Here is a 19,899-nt window from a genome sequence, read left to right on the forward strand (position 1 = left end):
CACCTCCATCCTTGGACCAGTAAAATGATCACGTGTGCCCCTCCCCCATGAGGTCCGCAAGCTGCCCAAAAGGATGCTCTCAGGTAGATGAATGGGTGTTTTTTTTTCTTTCTTTTTTTTGGTGAAAAGTCGTTCACCCAGCTTCTTTCAAAGTAAAAAAGAAGAGTAACAAGACTAGGGGCATGCACTCCCGTCTCCGTGGAGACAAGGTGTGTCCTGTGTTTGCAGAACAAACAATGGTACCTTTTCAGCAGAGAGACCAAGAGACAGGTTATTGTGGTGTGGGTGTGGGTGGGTGCATGTGTGGCAGAAGTTAGCTGTACAGGTAACGGGAATGACAGAGAAGGTGATCACGTCGCTGGAAGATCTGATGATGGAGAAACAAAGTGGTGATTCAGCTAGCTTAGGTCAGAACCTCAAAATGAGAGGCCCTAAAATAGCCGTTCTTTCTGTTTGTTTTTTTCTTTCTTTCTTTTTATTGCAGCTCCCAAAATTTGAATGATCAGCTAAATGTTGAACTAATGCTGCGTTTAACGAACAGCAGAATGTGAGAAGATCGAGAAACTAAGGAAAACTTCTGATTCTAATTTAAGATCCTGGTCTATATACATACATACACTACATTGTAGTGCGCCTAAATATTTTTTCACGTTCACACACCGACATTTTTAATCGCACATGCAACTGAAATGGTCTCATACTTTCAGTTGACGCTGTCAGTAAACACATCAATTACATTGAAAGAAAACTTTAAAAGAAAGAAAGAAAGAAAGAAAAGAAAGAAAGAAAAAAGAAAGAAAGAAGCTGTATGGCAATTAAAATACAAAAAAAAAAAATCAACAAAATCATATGCAACACAATGCAGAGGAAATCCATGGAACAATGCACTCTGAGATTCGATGAGGAAATATTCTTGATCATTTTCTGCTTTCAAAATCACTCAAATCAAAATGCCTGTAGTCTGAATCTATGTCATACAGACAAGCTCTATGGGGCTGATCCAAAAGTGAAACCAAACTAAGCAGAGCACAGACTTCCTAGCTAAATGTTTGTAATGGAACGCATTAGGCTGTTGAAAAGAATTTTTTTTTTTTTTTTGCAGTGTGTCTCTCACCACAAATGTAGACAATTGTCAAAACATCCCATCATTAGCATCACCTGCAAAGGAAACTGTGTCTTACTCTCAAATGAGCAGAGCGGATGGCAAAACACCTTCTAAGTAAAAGGAAACATAATGATGTTTTGCCTTCAGCTCCAATGTTATCACCCTAACATGTCACATCATTCGTTTCTCACTTGACACTAACAGGTTTGGTTGGGGGTTTGACCTGCTGCTGATAACGGGACTGAAGATGCAGCCTACACGTCAATGGGCTCTTACACATCCCCTGATGACAGACTTTTCCCAGCATGCAGTGCGGGGCCTTGGCTTTATTAGAGCTTCTCATCTCCTCTGGGCTATATTTGTTGCATGGGACGAGGTGCGTAAAGCGGGCCAGGTTGAGACAGACAGACACGGGCACGGCCTCGCTTTCGATTAGCGGCCCGTCGCTGCGGCGGCGAGAAATCCAGATTAGCACTGTTTACACAAAGATACTCAGTGGCCTTCCCTGCACGTCCTCACAGGCGGCAGATGTGGAAAATGCACCGCACTAGTTGCGGGTAAGCTACAGCATCAGCAATGGTGGAAAGACTCAGGCATGTTGGCCTTCGTGTTCACACAAGTCTGTTATATAAGTGAAAGGGGGAAAAAAATGCTCTGACTTTAATTCTTTGTCACTGTCAAAGACATCAAGCACGCATAGGCAGATACTGGTTGGACGATGCGGCAGCCTGCTTCTTTTTTTCTTCTTCTTTCAGCAGCCTCTCTCTCTCTCTCTTTCACTCATTCTTTCTCTCCCTGTTCCTCCCTACTTCCCTCCTTCTTTCTCTATCCCACCCTCGCCAAGCTCCACTGAGCAACAAGTGCCGCCTGTGAGGACCACCCCTCCCCCTCCCCCTCCCCCTTCCCCTCCCCTCCAACCTCCAGAAGCTATCGCAAATCCTCGGCCTGCTAGCAACTGCCAGCTGACAAAACTGTTTAGTCAGCAAGAAAGCCAGGCAAGGAGGGAGAGCTATGGGCCTGAGAAGACAGAGAGAGAGAGAGAGAGAGAGGGAGAGAGAGAAAGAGAGAGAGAGAGAGAGAGAAAGCAAGCCAGCAAATGAGAGAGAAGAGGAGGCAGAGAGAAACAGACAGAGAGACACAGAGGGAGTCTCTATCGCGCAGTCTCTGTCCGGCTCCCTTCTCTCTTTTTCTCGTCTCCATCAGTCACTCCGCGCATTGTTAACTCTTTCCTCTCACTCTTATTGTCACAGTTCACTAAGTTCCAACTGTGGGATATGAATGCAAGACCAAACAATGAGGATAAAACTCCACTCTAAAACTCTATTCCAGTACTGGAAAATAACAACATTGGAAACTGCGAGATATGAAGGATAATGGTACAAAGAGGACCGAAATAGTTGGATTCTAATGCCTATTGTAAAATCAACTGACTCACAGTCAGGGGGGAAACACAGGCACAGAGAGAGAGAAAGAGAGAGAGGGAGAGAGGGAGAGAGAGAGAGGGAGAGAGAGAGAGAGAGAGAGAGAGAGAAAATGAGCAGTTGCTTGAGCGCCATTGTTTTCACACTTCCTTCATCTCTTCCCCCTCCAACTCAAGAGAAGAGCCAGTTTCACTTCCCCTTCTCCTCTGTCCTCATCTCCTCTCCTCCTCTCTTACCCCAGGTGCTACTGACTAGGCCTCCATTTTCTATCTCCTCCATCCCTTACACCCTCCCCTCTCTTCTCCTCCTCTCCTCCATTGTGGCATTCTTTCACATCAGTGATAGCCTAGCCTTAGAGTTAGACTTTGACCCTGCAGTAAATACCTACTTTATTTGCTGGTTGTAGCAAAGAGAAGGGGGGGCAACACAGAGGGTGATAGAGAGAGAGAGAGAGAGAGAGAGAGAGAGAGAGAGAGAGGCCACAGTAAGAGGTCTGAGGTGCAAGCCCACTGGACGCGTAGGCTCCCAAATCAGGTTAAAACACACACACACACACACATACACACACACAGAACTATTTCTCAACCATGCTTATGGCTCATCATCCCGATGATTTGTGGAACACACCCAAAGAAATTTGGGCCGTGTCAGTGATGAGACAGTAAGCTCACTGGATGACGTTCCACAAAAGTGAGATGTTTCACATATTCAGCGAATTTCCACAACAATAGAGGGTGATTAAGAAACACAGCGCTACCCCGGTCTGCAAGGGCAGCCGTCTCAGACAGAAGCATAAGAAACTTTAAGCTATCCTAAACACCAAATTTGTTCCAGCCCTTTGGATTTGTCCTTGGGACCAGTGACTGATTCATTAATATAGCATCAACATTTGAGGGAGAACACTTTTTCCTTTTCTTTTTTTTATCAGAACAATCTGTGGTACAGAGCTAGCAGGGTCAACATCAACGTCTGATTAACTGAGGTTCAAAACCTCGTTTGTCATCCGTTAAATTACATCGTATACGATACGCGTTATCACAAGCCAAAGATAACCTCACATCACTGGGTCTGAGACAATCATCTTCCTTAATTACATACAGCATGCTTGAGATTTTTTTTAGGTCAACACTGGAGTTTCATATGTAGAGCAGGAACATCAGTTAAACAAAAAACAAACAAACAAAAAAAATAATACTTTCAGAGGCAAGACAAGCTTCTATATTTCTTTCACAGAATGCATTAAAGAAGTAATACGTGTTTAGAGTCTGAAAGCAGTTAAAATGCAGCAGTGTCTCCATGTCAAACAGTCTTGTTTCAACCTTCAGAGCATGGACGTCTCACCAGTGTGTTTCTTGCCACGGGTTACGTTAAGGCGAGGGGCGGGGCTGGTTTTCGACTACCATCCACAAAATGCTAATTCATCCACATTTCAGGACCAACTAAGCTTTCCTTCAAGCACTGAGGGCAAACAATGAACCTCACAACACTGACACTCCAAAGCATTTGGTATTGGTTTCAGATTACAGTAAATGGCTCGGAGAACAGGAAACATATAGCTAGAGTTGCATCCTAAGCACCTCAGTGAAAAACTATGGGGTTTTTTTAAACACATTTACACAGTGTAAAACCAAACATATCAGTTGAACCAACATGCAGACAACCCCATCAATATTATTATACCTCACAGCAACTGAAGTTCTACATGATTGTTTGCTGGAACAAAAGAGCAGCCTGAATGAAGCAACTCTCAAGTGCGGCAAATTCAAAAGTTAATTATAAAGTCAAGTTAGCAGGATTCAAAGGTTACAGGAAACAAAGAGTCACCTTTCCACTCAGCTATGATGACATCACATGACTGGAGTTGCGCGGGGTCTTATTCTAAGGTGATTCCTAAACACACCCGTAACCCCTAGCCCCCTACTCAGATCTGCCCCCCCTCCCTTCTCTTTTTTTTCCTCCCTTGAGCCCACAAGTTCTGTCCTTGCCTCCCCTCCACACCCCTCAAGGGAGGTGGAACATAATCTTATCTAAAAAAGGAGCGTTAAATATAGCCTGGAAGCCAGAGGGCTTGAGCATCTATACCCATGGCTGAAGTCTGAACATCTCCATCGCTAGGACAACAGGACCCAATGGACACAGGAACCAATCACTAACCACAACACTAATCAAACTGGATTCAGCTAGCACCCTGTTGCTTATGTCTGCTTGTGGACACACAGTGATGGCTCTCTAACCACAACCCAGCACCAGGTTAATGTTAACAGGTCATACAAAACACCAGCTGACTGACCATCACTCATAGTGCTTGACGCATGTAAATATAAAAGAGCCAAGAAATAGCCAATCAACTTTGTGCACAACCAGGTAAGTTCAATGAGAAGCAACAGGCAAGGCTATGGTAGAAGTATATTGATTGTTTCCATAGAACAGTGGGCTGTGGTTTGGTGGATGTCGTGGGAATGGACTTTAAATGAATTACGAGCTAATGCCAATGCCTGGGGAGTTCCCGTACACCCTCGGGGAAAGAGATGCTCTTCATTAGTCTTTCTAAGCCATGGTAAGGGATTTCTAATGGGAATGATACATCCAAAGATGCTCTGATGTAGAGAACTGTGTCTATGATCAGAAGGCCATGTTTAACCTTCCCTTTGCTAATTGTATCTTTAAACAGATGTCAACACAGCTTTAGATTTCAGCCAACCACAGGATAGAGACTCCATATTCTTAAACTAAGAAGAACACTATGCTCTGTCTATTTTGTCAACAGTGATTGCAATGCACAGTGAACAGCTACCAACCTAAACACCTGGAACAAGAAATGAATGAGGAGTTTGTCGACACACACAAAACAAATCTTATAATATTTCTTACTAATCCACAAGGGTGACACTGAACACCAAAAATGTTACATTGCAAGTAATCTAAATAACATCCCAGTTTACCATTAGTTAAATTGTGAACACCAAAAATGCATTTATGCAAATAAAGCATCACACAGCATCATTAGGAGAAAAACATCAGCAATTACACAAGAGCTGACTATAAAGCAAAATTAATCCATTACTTTTTTTACTTTACTTTTTTATAGATATATATTACTGACATATGGGATTAAACAGAGATTCTTAAAAGTTGACAAGAATTAGATTTCATCAAAGCAAATTCAATAAAGTTTGCAATAGGCACATCATCAAAATTTTATGTCCGGGACACCTTCAGCATCTCTTTGTCAAATAGGTCTTCTGCCTAAACATAATATGGCATTTGTGTTAAGATAGCTGACAAAGCTTGAGTCACACAGGCTCCAGAACATTTCTCTCAACACACTTTACATAGACATTCTCTTTTTCCACTAACTGACACTCTTCATTTGATAGCTGTTACTGAGATGTAATACGGAGATGTTAGTCGACCCTTCTCTACCTTTCATTAAAATACCTTCTGATATTAGTGTGAAACTGTTGCTTATTAACAAACGTTTTATCCGATAGCACATCATTATCCGTCATTAAAATTACACAAAATAATTAGGCTGCAAAAAGAAAGCCCTGCATCTATAAATAATTATTTCCATTAATCTTAAAATGACTTTTTTATGGGCCAGGTGAAAGCCTTTCAAAGAACTCTGAGAGAGATGTGTCCCACAAAAAGTGTTATGCTAAAACTAATGGTTTTGATGTAATGTATAACATCTCTTTCGGCGTATTTCTGTAACTCTCTTCGCACTCAGGGGCGTTGCATGTTGTGCTTGTCTTGCGCAAAATGAGTGAGTGTAGTAAGACAGCTCGGCTGCTACTGCTGTAGGCCTACTCGTCTCCAGTGTAGAATTTCGTAATGGAATGCGAACTGCTCATCCGGATCTGTTCTCTCCTCCCTGCCTCCCTCCAAGTGGCTACAGAGAGGCAAGGGCAAGACGACCGACTAAAGCGTAGGAACATCCCTATTTACCACCCCCTACAGTATCAAACCGTGTATTAAAATGCAGAGTAGTTTGCAGTGCAAAAAAAAGAAATCAACAGGTCCTGTCATCGCTGAACGACAATACTGACATCTAAGTTAAGCAAGATGTTTACTGGCTTTCTGCTTCGCCACGTTTACCTTAAAGACCAACTGAGCCTTTTGTGCAAACTTTAGGGAAGCTCACCGTCTGCGCGAGGGGCGGAAAAGGGAGAAGAAAAATGCCTAGCAACCATTATCTAACCAGCTCGAGCTAGGTTGCAGTTTCCCCCAGAGACCAAGAGGACTGATTAATTCCTTCACTCCTCAAACTAAGTTAACTTTTCACACACAACCGTTTTTTGTCTTCCAATAGCGATTAAATGATAAATCTGAAAATGACTGGACATAATCCATCGCACTGCGATGAGGATGCTTCACATTTCCAATATGAAGCTAACTTAAACTTAGCAATTAATTACAGCAAAACAATTTGCATCAAGTTATCAATCATTACAAACAGCTAACAAGACAAATAACCGGAGACCTCACACTTCGTTTATGACAAACATCGTTTAAAACCCGCAATAAACTTCAAACGACGAGAAACAATTTAATAGAGGAGATAAATGTTCATAAACGCTTAGGGATTAATATATTTGTCAAAAAGTTTTTAACGATGCTTAGCAGTTACATTTGATGCAACGTTTATTTTAGTCAATGGTCGTAAAGCTTTCTAGACGTCTCAACAAGGTCACACCGTAGCAGGACTGACGCACGTTCAGTAGCTAAGCTGGCTTCGATCAAAGTGCACGAGAGATATGGATGCTCCGCGCGACACAGGCAGCCAGCTAGTTAGCAACCGCTAGCTAACAGACTTTGAACCTCCCAACCGGAGTCCACATCATTCAAACTTTTAAACGGTTAATAAAAGTTTAAAACCATGAAATTACTGTTGTTTCTCTACGTGTACCACTACACAGAGGTAAAATTAAACCGTGTAGAAGGAAGACTTTAGCAAATTCCAGAGCTTAGACGTTTAACTCATGGATGAGCATCAGGTCCTCAACGAAACTAGGAAGCAAATGGGAGTCGCGAAAAAGTCTCCTCTCACATTCTGAGTCTATAAAACTTTTCGGTTATTCCAAATATCTAAAGTTTGAACAAACTGAACACCAACAGAATGGATATATAACATGGACGACAGTGGAACACAATAATAACCTGAGGGATAACTTACGTTTGACTTTGTTGGGGTTGGGCTGCTTTCGCCGAGACATTGCTGATGATGGTGAATGGTGATGATGGACTAAGAAAAAAAAGAAGCTGCAAAGTTGTTCCGGAGAGGAATCAAAATGGCGTTTCTGAAGATGTGCAAACTTCGAGAACTTTATTTTCTCTTTCTCTTCTGAATCTCTCCAAAGGAAGATGATGAGATGGTAAAGGGAGGAGAGGAAAACACTTATTTCGCTTCCCCCTCAGTCCGTCCCTAAAGCGTTGCTCTCTCTCTCTCCTCTCCCTAAACCTGATAAGTAAGTCGACGCATCACGTGTTGCTCCTGTTAGTCTCCAAGGGGACGTGTTACTGAGGCTGCAACCACTAGACTTCAGCCAGCAGTCAGCATCTCAACACGGTGGAACTGAAATCGGAGTAAAAAAAAAAAAAACTTTCTGTAATAGTCAGCCATGATCCCTTACAGTGTTAAACAACGCACTGACGTTCAGAGTGTGCGCTTATCTCAGACTAGAATGGTATGGTCAAACCTGGCACTTAAACTATCGCCTCTTATTTGGAAATGTAAAACAAGTAGTACAGTTTCCAGTGTTTTGAGACTTAACATTGTTGGCAGAATTTTTAAATTCAGAATGAGTTTAACAAGTGTGATGTTGAATTATACTTCGGTGGAACGCATGTGGACGCGACGGGATGCATTAACTATATTTAGAGTCAATTGTTAAATTTAGTTTCAACTCTGTTGCTGGCATAACCGACTCCAGCATTCCCATTAGCCCTCATCGCAGGATACAGACCCCTCCCCATGTCTCTGCTCATCAGCCACTGAGCAACCAGCATTCCTCCCCCTCAACTCTCCAACACTGTAAAAGACTGCCCAATCCAGATCTACAGCCTGCAGAAGTCGAGTTTGCTTTAACTAACAACGTAGGATAAGCTACCTCTTTCACCTTACTCCTGAGGGATTCTCTCTGTCTTGTTTTAAAAGATATTTTCTGCTGTTTCAGTAAGGAAAAAAAAAAAACAGAGGAAGATTACCAAAGTTAGGTTGTTTGTCTGTGGGCCTGGTGTTTTAAATGTTTTGAAGTGTTGAAGCTACAAGTAAAGTACAGTTAATGAAACGCCATGTCTAATCAAAATCTAACTTAAGTTTTGTGTTTTCATTAGTGATACATGTTTCACTGTGAAGGACTGCCGCATTTACAAGTGAATGTTTGCTGATGCAATGTGTCGTTGTTCCCTCATATTACAATAATATTAGAGAAACTGGAAGATAATCAGGATAATATTACCAGGAATTGTTGTGTTTCTCCTCAAAAAGATTTAAATTATATATTTTTAATAATTTCAGTACAGAACTTTTGTTTTAAAGATTGATGAGTGTAGACTATATTATTCTGTTCACATCACATTCACCAGTTTTTCTCCTTGCTTGCTGCACTCTCATTTATCACTATTTGTCACCACTCAAAACTAATAGTGGTGGACTCAATATTAGCAAAACTAATACCACATAGTCAGACAGAGAAATATCAGAGATATATGTACCATTCACTAAGTGTAATATGTACTGTGAAACATAGTTAACAGTCTTCTTGGATAAGATAGATTTGTCAAAGACAGAAAGAATTGGGATGGTTTTGATACAACTATGCAAAGGCTTTCACAGTACAGTGGGTGTGTGAGTGTGCTAGTTTGTTAACCATATAAATATCCATTACTTATACAAAGTTATATTGTACTCACCATGTAACTTTCTTAGAGGTAATGGTAAGTTATGACTAACAAAATTATTTGTTTACTTTCAAATTTAAGCAGAAACAATATCCTAACCATTGCTGCTGTACCTGACACCTAACAACAGAAAAGCTGTTGTTGTGTAATGAGTATAGCACAGGGATACTGTAAGGCTGAGGATTGTTCCACCTCATAAACTGTATAAAATATCCTGAAACACACACACACACACACACACACACACAGATAGATAGATAGATAGATAGATAGATAGATAGATAGATAGATAGATAGATAGATAGATAGGTGTATAATTTTGCTGGACTAACAGTGATAGAACCTAATAACTGTTGCCTGTAAATGTTAGTGTGTCGATGTAAAACAGAAGGACTACAGGGGAGAAATATAGCCTCTGCTGGTTAGAAAGATTATCCACATCAAACATTCTGGATCACATTATTTGAGTCAATGTATAACTCAGGAAAGCATCTCATAAACTCTTTTGTTCTAGGATGTTGCATGAATCTATGTTGGGATTAACCCATAGAAAAACTGAACATGGGGTTTAATATTACTAAATGTTTTGCTAAATTCATGTTACTAAATCTTTCCAGTAGGAAATGAATGCCTATTATAACATATGCTTTTGTTTGTTTTAATGATGAAGTTTTCTAATAAAGATGCATCTTGATCCCCTTTAAGTATGCTTGAAAGAATGCTAATATGCGGAAGTACGCAGTATGTGTGAAAATATCAAATCACTCAGGCCTTGTACACTTCAGCGGCATATTTAGCGAAAATCTAGTGAAACTTCAATCTCTTAACCAAGGAAACTTGAGAGTGATGTTATTTATTGACCGTAACCAAGGCTTCCAAATGCAGCCCTGTTGCTAAGAAACAGCCCCTCACAGCTACAAAAGGTTTCCTTTATCCTCCGCGACCTAGCCTGAAAGGCTACCTTAAGCAACATAATTTGAGGAGAGGAACTTTGAAGCATCCACTGCATGTGGACTTTAGTGGAGCTTATTCTGAAATTAGTTCGACAATTTTGTGAAGTGATACAGTTAACAATATGACTCATCCTCTTTATCGTTAAATTTATTATTTAATGAAAACGGAGAAAGATTACACAACTGTATAACACATTTTACAAGGATTGGGGATTGTATCTAGGACAGCGGGGACCATGGCATCATAGTAAAACTACGTCGATCCGCGCGCCAATGTCTTGTCACATGAAACAGACACCTGTTGGTCAAGCAGGGCAATAAACAGCGAGCGAGAGATTCAGTTACTCAAACGGATAGGCTACACGGAAAAACTTGTTTCAGTAAATGTTTGCCTCAGACCTTGGCATTCGATAAGCTTCCCGGTAAATCGTCAATTGGGCTATTGGAGGAAACAACAGACTTTATTTAATTGATTATGTATAATTTTATGAATCACCGTTTTATCACGTTTCTACAGAGAGATAGAGAGAGAGAGAGGGTATTAGTAAGTATCAATCTGTTATTAAAGCCATTTTCCGCCAATATTTGCAAATTGTGTGATCTTCCAAAACTTCCAAGCTTTGCTGAGTGCAGTACAGTCATAAACGCGAGTTTTAGGTAGAGCTCAAGAGCTTGGAAGGACATGCAAAAGATAAGGGTACGTACAGGGAGTGGCGAAAAACCGGTTTCCAATGGTGACGCATGATTTGTATGAAACAGTTGTTTGCCCTGCAGCCTCATGGTGTAGGCTAACTACGCTTAATCATGAGACTATCTTAATAGTGTCCTTATAGCTAAATCCACGATTACTTTCTGTAGCCAATTTAACAGCACGTTCGAAATCCCCCCCCCCCCCCAAATCCCGTCTCTGATGAAGACTGTATTGTAAAGTTTGCGTGTTTCTCAGCTTCTCCGAATACTTCTCTCTGCGTGGCTACAGTCATCTCAAGAATGTGTCGCTTAGTTTATTCTAGCGTTCAGTGGTACCACATTATGAGCACTGTTCTGGTCTCTCAAACTAATGAGCGCAAACAAGAACTTATTTATGCTCTCGATACTCTGTAAGGGTATGTACAAGGTTGCCTGCATCAAACTCTCTCTCTCTCTCTCTCTCTGCCACACACACAAACACAGACTGATCCCTTGATTTTATTATTGTGTTATTTTAATTTAAAAAAAAAAAGAAAAGAAAATTTGTGTATGGAATGAAAAATTTGATTTTTTTGTTTGTGCAAATCCAGTCCTCTGGTAAACACTCCATGCGTTTGTCACATCATTCTGCATGTATTTAATGGTGTAGTCCTTCATAATGATGGCATGCGCTGAGCTTCTGCAACACAGAAGGACATAGTTAAAAACTAGACTGTGTTGATTTAAACAAAAAACAAATTCAGAAAAACATGGGAGGGAATCATCTTCTTTTCATCAGCGGGCTGGGGGTTTCTTGCATGACTGTCTTTAAGGACTCCACCGTAAGGCACTTTTGTACTGTACTGTGTTTCTTGCATTTACTTCTTGTAACAGCACAATGACACATAGACTCATGGTATTCCTATGCCCAACTCCATCATCTGCTTGAAGCCGCTGTTTTGTTGTTGTTGTTGTTGTTGTTTGTTTCAACTATGTTCTTTTTGATGTTTTGCAAAGCATATACATTCTTGGGCTACTTTGGCCTTGAGTGCGGCATTTGAACTACAAAATAGGCTCAATGCCAGCTTTGAAACAAATCCAGTGATATAAGTTTATTGTCTGAAATGACAAAGAGCTTGAAACTCCAAAGGAACAGAGGTGTGGATGCTTTGTAAATATGCTAAAACCTTAATCAAACATATCATTATACATATGTTACCAGGACACAGCGAGCATTAGCTTTACTAATTTCTGGAGACTTCTACTTTTAACTTTTCTGAGTGTATCTGTCTGACACAAATTAGCAAGACAAACAAGCATAAAATGTAAGATGTTATTATTATTGTTGTTATTATTATTATTATTATTATTATTAGAGAAAGGGAAAATGCCGCATATATAACTTACTGACTTTTTCAAATTAATGTGGTTTTGTGTGTGTGTGTGTGTGTGTGTGCCTCAGAGTCTTGTTAGGGGTCTCTGTGTGTTCCAGGTGTCACTTCAAATTGACCTGTGCAGTTTATTGTGATGAAAAGCTAGAAGATTTGTTGCCATGGTTTTACTGCTTCAAAGAGAATCCCTCATAAAATAGGCCCTTGAGTTATTATTCTAAAATATCAACATGAAACACACACTTAGATAATCAAAGGCAGGCACTCTGATGTACAGTAGTTATGGCCAGAAGATGATATATATATATCATATATATATCATATATATATATCAAATATATGCGCAAGTGTTACCTTAAACCACTTTTCACAAGGTGAGCTTAACAAAGTTAGGAGTGCTCATAAAAGAGATCCTATCGTTTTTCTGTAGAAAAGGGATGACAAACTTTTGTGTTTAACAGAATGCATAAGCTGGTCTCTTTAAAATTGAGATGGAAAAAATTTAAGATGGGGAAAAAAAGGAAGAAAGATCACACTCACAGTAGAAAATCATTAATTTGTGTGTGTGTGTGTGTGTGTGTGTGTACAAACGTTTAGGCTTGGGGGATGGGAAGCAATACGAGATGAAGGAGAGGAGGGACTAATGGCGCCACCCTCTGGTTAAGCCAAGTGTAGCAACTGTCTTTTTGTGCCATCAAGAACTGCACAGGGTGTACATGATGGTAGTCATAACCTTGTTAAACCAGTATGTTTTAAAGATATGAATTAATGTACTTTCTTTCATATGCAAGCTTGCTGCAGACATTGGCCGTAAATTCAGACATAATTCTCAAAATATTCACACAACTTACATAAATAAAGGAACCTCATACCAGCACACCACAAATGGAAAGTAACTTGATCATTTCTAAATGTAATACCAGACTGCGACATGACACATCTGTAACTGATCTGCATTCTCTTATAACGGTGATACTGCCAGTCTTTCTGGTCCTTTCTTCTTCAGCTATCTGAGATTCTACTTCAGAATAACTGTAGCATTAGTACAGAGAATCTGGAAGCCGTTTTGATTGAACATAACGATGTGAATATCAATCCGACCCTGAAAAGAACAGGAGATGTAGACACAAGAATCAGTAAAGTCCTCAGTGAGTCAACACAAAGGTGTGTGTATTGCCACAACCTGCACTTACCGTGGCTACTTTTGATATCCTCACAGATCTCTCAATAGTGACCACCTCTGCAAAAAAGAAAACACACACACAGACACACCAAAATATTCATTAGGACTGCTATAACCAAACACACACTGAAACCATATGAAATAAAAGTTGTTTTGACTACAGATTGTTTGATTCTTTAGTCTGGACCTGAGCCTAATTCTTTTGGGGAGCAAGGCTTAATGTAAGAAATAAATGTATTAATGGTTTTATTTCTTTACCCTATTTTATTAAAATCATTATGGCATTACTCCATTTTTAAAAATGTGTTTTAATGTGTTGACATTTGGAAACTAAATACCACTTAAATATTTGTTTTTCACCAGCAATAATTTTTCAATCAGTCTAAACTTGCAGCTCAAACAGCATTCACTCTTGTCAACAATAAACTGTAATAAAAAGACTCTACTCCATGTCAACTTCAACATGCTGACATAAGGGTTCTTAGAGGGGGAAAAAAACAATGGAAGTAATGAGGCCAAGGTTTCAGCCAGCCAAACCATGGCCTCATATTCCCCCTTTGTCTCCATAAGGATCCTAACTGTCAGAATCTTGACACTCAACCATTCCAGCATCTAATTCCCAGTGTTAGACTTGTTTAAAGAGGAGGACAAAAAACAAGACGAGAGGGAAAAATGATGGAACCATCCTTTCACTGGAGTCAAACCCATAAATTAAAATTTGTAAGATGCAAGAGTTAATTCTTTGTATTCACCTCCTTTCTTCCTGCCACAGAAGCTAAAGCCAGGAAAGTCAGGCAAGCACAGTGATTCATCGATGTGAGCCACTGGATTGGGCTGTTGGTTCAGAAAGAAGTCAATAGATGCATACAGCTCGTCAATGGACTGGCCTATAGTGAACAGAAATCAACCAATCACACACTTTTGTCTTTAATAAACACGTTTTTGTTTCCCGACTGAATTGAAAGATCAATGATGTCATGGGGAGTGGTGAGGAAATCAACTCACGCAGCATCAGGGACAATTTTAAGTTGATATTCTCATCCCGAATATTAAGACAGGGAGAAGCAGTGAAACTTATGTCTTGCAAAGGATCTGGGAAAAAAAAAAAGAACAGAGAGACTATTCAGAGTCTGACTATTTAGCTTTCCTTGCCCCATATTCACGTTGCTGACACAGGTGATGGTCCAATGCATGCTATATCACTTTTTACAGGTAATCACTGCTCAGAATGAAACAGAATACTTACATTTAAGCTAAAAAATATATTCTAGTCAATAATCATTGCACTCTCTAGCTCTCTCTCTCACTATAGGCAAAATACTATCGACTGCAAAGTAACTCTTCTTCAAATTCCATCTTACCACAGCTTCTGTAGTACGCTTCCATTCGGACGGAGTTGCACACAGAATGCACAGGCCAAGTGTCCGCTTGAACATGGCTTAGACCCAGCACAACCAGATGCCAACCCCAAAACAAACCCCGCAGCATCACGGCGCCCCACATGAACTCACAGAACGGACTGTCTCAGAGCAGGATGAACAGGTGTTTGGACCATGTCTACTCTGATCAAAGTAGACAACAAGTGACCTGTGTAAAATGGGGATGCACAACTTCCTGTTTGGGACCGGTTTTCACTTTTTTTTTTAGTGCCACAAACAATGAAGTTTCACTTCAGACAGTGACACACTGTACAGGAATTATGTGGGTTTATGGTTACCTGACTTGGTATGTGGCCCTCTTTCTCTGTTTCAGTAAACACAGTGTGTATTCTTAGTGTGTATTTTCGGAGACCTCTCTCTCACATTCTGCCATACTGTCCTATTCACATACCACTTAGCCACCATTAGGAAGGCCAACCAAACCTTGACATCCAAAATCAGTACGGCATAATCAACCTGTGAATTGACGCTCACAAAATATGACATTTCATTAGGTTTGCATAAATAAAATGAATGCGCATGATAAATTCCCCAGTTTGGAATACAACATGGTGTGTTTCGAAGCTTTTTGGAGTTATCAGTGTAAATCTATGATCAGATGAAATCTATGATTCAGACAGATTGATACAAATGTGCAAACTGTCCTTTAGCTCGCGTGATCTTCCCTTGGGAATTATCTGAATTTGTTGGCAAAGGGTGAGCAACTTTTTGTGATCATGGAAAAACACAGACAGTGAACACTAGAGGATGCTCACGGAGAGAAAAAAAAACCCCAGCTCAAAGTGATGTGGTATTCCCCAAGGGCGAGGTTGCGTGAATGAATATGTTCTTAGGCAAGGAGTTTATGAGTTTATGAGCTTTAAAATTGGATAATGTTCCCTCTGATGACCAGAACTTCAGAAAAAGAGGACAACACACAAACTGACCAAAAAGTTCAGAGAAATTGTCAGATGATTAGATGGCTGATGGCAGATAGTATGTGAGTTATATAACAGATATACAGATTAATATCATTCATCTATTTCATTTTTCTCAAACTAAATCATAATTAAGACAAAGCCGATCAACTTCACTCACTGAAGACAAACACTGAGTATATATATGTGTTATACATGGCCCAGTGGGAAACCACCAGTCAGCTCATGTTTATTAGAACTATGTTCAGCTCCTCGCATGTCTTAGAACCACAGCACTCCCACTTTCATTAGGCTCTCTGAAATGCTCTTCATTTGAAAAAGCTCCCTGCCCACACAGGGCTTGGATAGCCAGGGGTTGCATGTTTTTCACCCACATCATACAAGTAACGCAGGCGAAACCAGACTCTGAGGGTCTTTGTTTTTACACACTCAGTCAGATCTGTGACGGTGATTCTCCTGAACTATAAAGACATGGAGAGAGAGAGAGGGGGAGAGAGAGAGAGAGAGAGATCCAGATAAATGAGTACTCACACTTGCAGTGACACTTGTAGTATGTAACTTGGCCTGTATTCAGACACACAGCTCTGTACATCATTTGAATATGCTGCTGTCGGGATGATTAATAGTCTTAAAAGCACATGTCTCTGCTTTTGTGTGTCATCGTGAGTGAATGATCGAGTGGGTGTTTTTTTTTTTTTTCTTTTTTTTTGCTGATATTACTGGCAATCTGCTGACACTGTCAAAAACATGTTTTGATTTTTCAGAGTGCAAGAGGAATTGTATTTGTGTCACTGTCTCTAAAATGTCAGGGTGACTTGACAAGAAGGGCCTCAAAAGACAGAACACTCACAAAAATCAGATATGAAACGAGGAAACGGGATGAGGTGAACCAGGAACCTTTGCTTTACAGTCAAATTTGCAAACAATCGACTCTGGCTGCCTTTCTTCTGTATAGTTGTGGTCCAGTTCATAGTTTAAAAGGTCCAGTTCATAGTTTAAAAAAATGATGCAGTCTAACCACTGATCATTGGAGAACAGGTTAAATGGGTAGCTTCTGTTTTTAAAGCGGATGTGTCTCGATTAAATCAAAGAATATACAGAGCACCAACGACCTAAGGCTTTACAATTTACAAAACTTCGTCTGAACAAACCAAATGCAGTCTGTCGTACATTCTCATTCTCAAACACAAAGCTTCACCAAAGACGATCTAGAAAACAAGATAACGACCCGAGCATAAGCGATGATCTCTCTTTTTTCACAAAGGATTTTGAAGAGGTTTAAATCTATATGTAAGACTGAAAGCTATTAATCTGGGAGACATGGAGATCTCGGACTCATTGTGCTGTGACAACATGAACAAGATCAGTATCCTTCCTTAAAAGGTTTTCCATTGCCATCACAGTGAAACATTTCTTCCATATTCCATCCTATTCTCCATATTTTTCCCAAAACCTCTATAGTTAAATGTAATAATGTTCCTTTGAGGTTTGACATCATCTGATTCTGTCTAAACGTTTTAAGCTGATACACAGCATAGAATCATTGAAAGAAACACAAACAGGTATTAGTCTGATAGTAATGTAATAGAATCAAAAGTACAGCTGTGTTTTTTTTCTCCACAGATATAAAATCAACAGGAAAATTTTGAGGAATGTTGCCCTGGAAATATTTTCTATTTATGCTGAGCGGGCATATGGATGTTCCTGTTTAAAAACACTTTACTCAGTTCTTGGCCTGAATTTAAGTTCAAACATAGGAAAATGGGGAACTTGACCTGGAGGAAGCGGGTGATGAGTCAACACTGAGCTCTGACATCCTTTGGGTTGTTTTGAGGTCATCCTGGCAACAGCATGGCTTTAGTTGAACTGAAATTAAACAGACACTAATCACATGTGATGATGTGACCATACTTTTTTTCATTTGGTAGTGACTGCAGCGCTTTCTTAAATCCACTAAAGATCAGTAACTTTGCTTTCAAGGTTTTCCAGTAAAACCTTTTTTCCATACTTTACATATTTTTCCAAACCTGTGTCATCAAATATAATATGGTTTCTCTGAAGTGATCTTTACCCGAGATTCACACTTTATAATATGTGGAAGCTTAAGCTGTACCCGCCAGAGTATAGTCATTAGCTCTTGGTTCAGGAACTAGTCATCTCTAGACTAGACCACGGCACCTCCCTCCTGGTCTGGCCTACTACCAGTGCATGCAATCCAGTCACTTCAGAAGATCCAGAGGACATCAGTCAGACTGGTGCTAAGTCCATCTGAGCATGCTCTCCACTGCTGGTGTCCATACACTGATTACTGGTAGATGTCCAAATCAGATTTAAGAGCACTGGTACTAGCATGCCAAGCTTCCAACAGGTCTGCGTCACCCTACATACAGTGCCATCACAGCGTATACACCGGAGTGAATTCTGCACACCTCAGCAGCAGCATGTCTGGTGGTGCCATCCGTCAAGACCGTCAAAAATCAATCAAAGCTCCTCTCCTACATCACTCCAAGTTGGTGGAATGAGCTTCCAGTCAGAATCTGGGCTGCTGACTCTCTAACTGCATTCCACGGCTTGGTTGGTTGAGACTTTTTTTTTTTTTTTTAATAGTGTTAACTGAATTGTTAATAATTAATAGTGCTTGGTTTTGGCTGTGAGGTTCTCTTCTTTTGTTGGATGACATTTACAGTCACACAACAGCACATAACCATAGCTCTTACTTATCAGGACTGCCTTTTGTGTCATGTCAGCTTACGCGTTGTATGTATTTGTTATGTAGGTCTAACAAAATAAATAAAATGCAAATGTGAACACAGAAAAAGTATATTCAATATCAAAATAATAGAAATGTTTTTATGTTTCAAAGGCATCTTATAGATTATTAACTGGATAATGTATTTGCGAGTCTTGGATAGGGAATAAGATAAACATTCTCCAGTATTCAGTATTCTCTGTATTCAGACCTAATTTTGGATTTTCATTTATAAACAGCCGCTGCACCTCACACTAGAAAAATAAACACATCTCAGCCTCATCTTTTTATTCCTTTTAAGGGGAAAAGACTGTATTTATTTGTACAGTTTTAAAAGAAGGCAGAACTGTTGGTTAAACTTGACTATTGATGAAAACAGCGATTAATCATTATATTGATGAAAAACTACTGTAACTAAACACAGCCACATAAGACAATATCACTCATCACAGCTGTTGTTTATTTTATATTGTCTTGACATGGAATACACCCCAAAATATGTATGAAAGTGCCTGCAATGATCAGCACAAATCAGCAATGTCCTAAACTGTCCATCAAGGTCATACTGTCCTGACCCTGAATGGAGAAGTTTGGTGTTTTAGGAGAGGTTCTCTTTTTTTGAAAGGGGGGGGGGGGGGGGGCTGTTCCTTGGTCTATATTAATGAGGGCTGAAGTTCTCCTGAACACAGGTGCCTACAGCATCTTCTGCACAGCTGCAAAACCTCTCAGCACAGACGGTGAGTTAAATGCCTTTACTAACTGGTACAAGAGCCAAAATGTTAGGCAAACTCGTAGAGAGAGAGTTCCAGCTTTAGCTTTTCTATAACTTGGTATTTGTGCGGATTTGTTTTGCAATTTGCCTGAGCAGCTTCATCTCATTGATGTTTTGGTCATTTAGATCACATCCATAGAGCCCAAATGAGGTTATTTACGCCTCTCACAATCAGGCTTTCTTTGAGAGCCATAGTGTCATTATAGCAGATAATGTAGCACTATTTTAACATGAGCGCATTGCTGAAGCTTTTTGATGAAAAAAAACAAAACAAAAAACCTCATCTATGTTTTATGCTTCTCTCTTGTTATTACCATCTAACCCAGGGGAAGGTTTTTCACTGTTACCCATTTTCAAATCCACCATGATAACATTATGTTTGTAATGCATTCCTGTT

General features: G+C 40.0%; 2 protein-coding genes across 2 annotated transcripts in view; both read right to left on the reverse strand.

Moving 5' to 3' along the window:
• rreb1a (ras responsive element binding protein 1a) overlaps nucleotides 1-7,754 on the reverse strand; it is a 49,304-nt gene extending 41,550 nt beyond the window's left edge. The window contains exon 1 of the mRNA XM_030768857.1: nucleotides 7,703-7,754. Coding sequence (XP_030624717.1) covers nucleotides 7,703-7,742 — 40 coding nt within the window. The 5' untranslated portion in view covers nucleotides 7,743-7,754. The remainder of the gene's footprint in view (nucleotides 1-7,702) is intronic.
• Nucleotides 7,755-13,460: 5,706 nt separating this feature from the next.
• Nucleotides 13,461-15,011, reverse strand: ly86 (lymphocyte antigen 86). Its single transcript, XM_030767616.1, has 5 exons — nucleotides 14,987-15,011; nucleotides 14,631-14,717; nucleotides 14,378-14,512; nucleotides 13,636-13,682; nucleotides 13,461-13,544 (listed from the first exon to the last, which is right to left on the reverse strand). Exons 1-5 carry the CDS (start codon nucleotides 15,009-15,011, stop codon nucleotides 13,461-13,463), a joined length of 378 nt encoding a protein of 125 aa, XP_030623476.1.
• Between the last annotated feature and the right edge of the window lie 4,888 nt (nucleotides 15,012-19,899).

This window comes from Chanos chanos, chromosome 3, assembly GCF_902362185.1.
Source record: "Chanos chanos chromosome 3, fChaCha1.1, whole genome shotgun sequence".
Taxonomy (NCBI): Eukaryota; Metazoa; Chordata; class Actinopteri; order Gonorynchiformes; family Chanidae; genus Chanos; species Chanos chanos.